Source organism: Lygodium microphyllum, chromosome 8 (assembly GCF_053477565.2).
Source record: "Lygodium microphyllum isolate KBCC chromosome 8, Lygodium_microphyllum_v1.1.10, whole genome shotgun sequence".
NCBI lineage: Eukaryota > Viridiplantae > Streptophyta > Polypodiopsida > Schizaeales > Lygodiaceae > Lygodium > Lygodium microphyllum.
The window spans coordinates 54,301,380-54,305,717 of record NC_141142.1 but is presented as its reverse complement, the minus strand read 5'-3'; the positions used below and the strand labels follow the sequence as shown (position 1 = coordinate 54,305,717).

At 37.2% G+C, this 4,338-nt stretch overlaps 1 protein-coding gene across 1 annotated transcript; it reads left to right on the top strand.

Annotated features, from left to right (window-relative positions):
* Positions 1-1,902: 1,902 nt before the first annotated feature.
* Positions 1,903-4,114, top strand: LOC148032296 (glutathione S-transferase F10-like). Its single transcript, XM_087684076.1, has 3 exons — positions 1,903-2,208; positions 2,317-2,365; positions 3,373-4,114. The coding sequence occupies exons 1-3, from the start codon at positions 2,059-2,061 to the stop codon at positions 3,822-3,824; spliced, it is 651 nt and encodes a 216-aa protein (XP_087540202.1). The 5' UTR covers positions 1,903-2,058; the 3' UTR covers positions 3,825-4,114.
* The last annotated feature ends 224 nt before the right edge of the window (positions 4,115-4,338 follow it).

Genomic DNA, 4,338 nt, shown 5'->3' with positions numbered 1-4,338 from the left:
GCAATATATTGAGTAACCAAAGACAATAAGGGTGCTTTCTTTCCCTTATCTTGAAGTGAGTAAGATAATAGAGTAGATAGATTCAAAGCCTTGAAAAATGGCAAACCCTTGAGGGTCTAGTAAGCCCCCATGAAAGTACATTTTGGGTATAGAAACATCACATCCAAAAGCCAAAAGTGGCGTACATGGAGTGATGCGAGTACATAAGCTTTGTTGGATGTACGTTCATCTCTTGCAATGTAATTGTCTCATGTTGAAAATATAACAAAGGGTCTACATGCACTGCAACCAGCTCTTGAATTTTGCTAATGTGTTGAACATTAGTGCCTTGATCTCTCTCATTTTGGCTTCACAAGCTCCAAATTTTATGTGGAACCATTGCATTAACATCTTGCATGACCTTTCATCTTCAAATTAAACTTTCAATCTTTAACATTTGAATGAAACACCACAAATTGGATGTAACTAATATATCTATCCCCCCCACCCACCCCTCCAAAAAATAGATTCCCCTCCACCCTAGATCAGCCCTAAATGAGATAAGGCACTCTTTGAGATATTGGCAATTTTTCAAGTAGCCTTAGGTTGCACCTAGTATTACATGAACATGCATCTTATTAAGGCTACTCTTCCAATCTTGTAGCCCTTGGACCTTGAGAATTTGAAACTTTATTTTCAAGTATTTCCATCAACTAAGCCCTTACATCCCATGATCACAAAATATTGTGAAGTACATATATATCTTTACACAATGATAAGTTACATAATGCTTTAAGGTTGCTTTAAATTGTATTATGAGTGCATGTTTTATGTAAAGTAGATAATAAGAATGTGCACTAATCTTTCTAGATTCATAGCAATAAAAATCTATACAACACCTTTAAACGCTAACCCCAAGAAGGTCTAGTCTCCCTCATTGTTATCCTCACACTTATGGGAGCAATTTAACTTGATTTCAATCCTTTTTAGATGTAACTTGCAATCAATGCATATCCTTAGGGTCATATTTGATATGGTATTATGATTGACAAGGAAATTGATCACAAACCAAAGTTTGTTCAAAGTAAATATTTAGAAAACTAAGGATGGTTGTGACATCATTATAGTCACTTTGAAACGTATGGGGCCATGTGAGATACATAATTCAATCGAAAAGGACATTTGATTTTATTTAAAAATGGTGTAAAGTTGCTTACATAAAAAACAATAATTTCCACTCTTGAAATCTCCAACTGAGGCTCAAGAACATTTTCAATATTGATGATCACTTAGTTTTTTGGACATTGTTGATAAAGTACACACCTAACTACCCGTCCCTTCGAGTTTCTATATTGGCAAAGAATAATGAGAACTATTTTTCCTAGATCTATGCCTATTGTGTTTAGTTTTACATGTACCCTTCAAGTAGGAGCCAATATGCTCTACAGAGGATCAATTGCATATAAAAGTGTTCAGTGCATCTATGCATATCCAATAGAGTTGCAACAAGAATATTGTCAATAATAATGTGATAGGTGACTTGAAACACATCCCCATAAGATCTTTAATAGAAGCTTTGCTTCAAGTTGCTTGATTTTCGGTGAGGTTGCAAAAAAATGGATTCTACTACATAGCCTAGCATAGCATTTCCTATGGAGTGGCACAAACTTTTGCATATAATGCCAAGACTATATTATGGCAAACCTTTATCAGACAACTTCCCATGTGAGCACCCTCCCTCCCACAATGACAAGAGGAAAGTTAAGGAAGCATATGTAAGTATGCCTTGGTATGTAAGTATGGCAAGAAAGGACAAGGAGACATATTAATATGAAAGTGTGTCTTCCTATGTAAGGATGACAAGGAAGAGCTTATGAAGAAGAAGAAGAAGCCAGGAAGGAAAAGCATGTGAACATCAACAAAGTGCATAGGACAATCCAAAGTAGAATAACAAGGCAAGTTGGTTGTCGTTGTGAACGAATGGGATATAAAGGGGGCTGGATCACAATGGGAATCGCATCACCCCCCCTTCTCTCTCTCTCTCTCTCTCTCTCTCTCTCTCTAGTTTCATAGGTAGGTATGGCTCCCCTCAAGATATATGGAGTGGCCATGTCCACATGCGTTGCAAGAGTCATGGCCACAGCGATTGAGAAGGAGGCTGAGTTTGAGCTTGAGTTTGTGGACATCTTGCATGGAGAGCACAAAAAGCCAGACTTCCTCAAGCTTCAGGCAACCGCCCCCTCTCTCTCTCTCTCTCTCTCTCTCTCTCTCTCTCTCATACGTTGGAATACTCGTCCTCATTCCCTTACCACCCTTTTGTTTTTCGTCTTCTTGTAGCCTTTCGGAGTGATCCCTGTCTTACAGGATGGAGACTTCAAGCTCTTCGGTAACCATCCATAACCATCAAATGTTCTCGCCTTAATTGAAGTTATGCTCACTAACTATCAATAGCATGTCTGAATCGAATATTAGGGCTTACGTCATGGTTTTGGCAACCCAACCCCCTTACACAACCGACTCTTCCACCATATCCCGAGCAGAGGAAATGCCCACCTTGTAATGTTGCAAGCTTTCCTAGTTCTAACATTTTTTGCACTTCTCCATGCCAAAAGTCCACCTTGTGTCACAAGCCACATAGTATTGCATTTTTTGTGTCACATTCACATTTACAAAGAGACACTCAAACAACGAGAAGTATTCCTTATTGGTCTTGATGATATCTTCAATCCATAGCCTCTTGTGTCTCTTGCCAAGAGTTTCACATAGCCTAAAATACGACTCTTAAGCTATAATGGTTTCATTCGTATAACCGCAAAGAAAGCAATGTTTGCATTACATGTGATGCACGTCCTTCATCTACTACACTAACCGTGAAGGGATCTTAGGTATGCATAGCTTAGTGCACATTCTAGTTCTATTGCCTTTTAAAGCTAGAATGCATTCATAGAAAGAATGCCTTATTGAGATTGATGATGATAAGAGAAACATGTTTATATTATAGTCATCAATGGTAATGAAAAATGCATGACATCATAGAATCATTAGTGTACCAATGGAAAGTAAAGATAAGCACATGTAGACTATCTCTAGAGATGCCTTTATTTGTTGGGGAAACTTTAAATTGTGTGACTGAGCTTAAATAAGAATAACATTATTACTTATGATTTTGATGGTATAGATGTTTTGGATACTCATAATTTGAGGTATAGATACAAAATGTTCATACTTGCAAAATGCATATTAGTTTGGAAGTATTTGTGCATGCTATATAAAATGCATAACTAGTTTGGAAGTATTGATGCATGTCATATGAAATGCATACTAATAGAGAAGTATTGATGCAGATTATATAAAACTCTAATGAAAACACAATATCTCTTTCTTAACTAACAGAATCAAGAGCAATCGCAAAGTATATTGCCATGAAGCATGAGAATCAAGGTACTTCACTTTTGGGGAAAACCTTACAAGAGAAAGCCATAGTGGAGCAGTGGCTTGAAGTAGAATCCCAAAACTACAATCCTCTTGTATCCACTATAGTAGCACACTTGGTCTTTGCTGAACTAAAGGGCATCAAAACCGATGAGGATGTTGTGAAGTCAAATCTAGGGAAGTTAGAGAAGGTGTTGGATGTCTATGATGACCATTTGGCTAAGAATGACTACTTGGCTGGAAGTTTTTTCAGCATGGCTGACCTATCACATTTACCATACACACATTACCTCATTAATGTGGCCAAAAGAGGGGATGGCATTACCTCTCGACCCAATGTTAAGGCATGGTGGGAGCGCATCTCTTCTCGCCCCTCATGGAAGAAGGTCCTTGAGCTTGCTATTGCAAAGTGAATCTAAAGTGTCGTGTTGAATTGCTCATCCCTTATAATAAATGATGTTATAAATTCCTAGCTAATCTCTTATATTAAGACTTTTATGTCTACACTTTGGCTCATAAGAGTGATCCAAATGATGTTGCATTTGATAGCCTAACATCAATGTTGTTACAAGATGAATAGACCAAATATAACCATATTGTTATGCATATAGGTGATCATGCATTTGTTGTAAGTCATTTATTGTAGTACCATATTACAATTACATATTTGCTATTACGTATCTCACCATCTAAAACTTATTATTAAAAGCATTTTGTATTATCACCAACTTTCGAAATTGAATTAGAAATTATGGCAAGAGTTTGTGAAGTTTGAAAAAGAGAGAGAGCCTCCTTGAGTTGTCATGAGCCTTCACAAAGCTCAATCCTCAAAACGATGCCTTGCTAAGAAATCTTGACATATTCACCTTCTCATTTGCCTTTTATAGCTCACATTATCATCCTCTTTATCTCACCTCAAGCTAATCA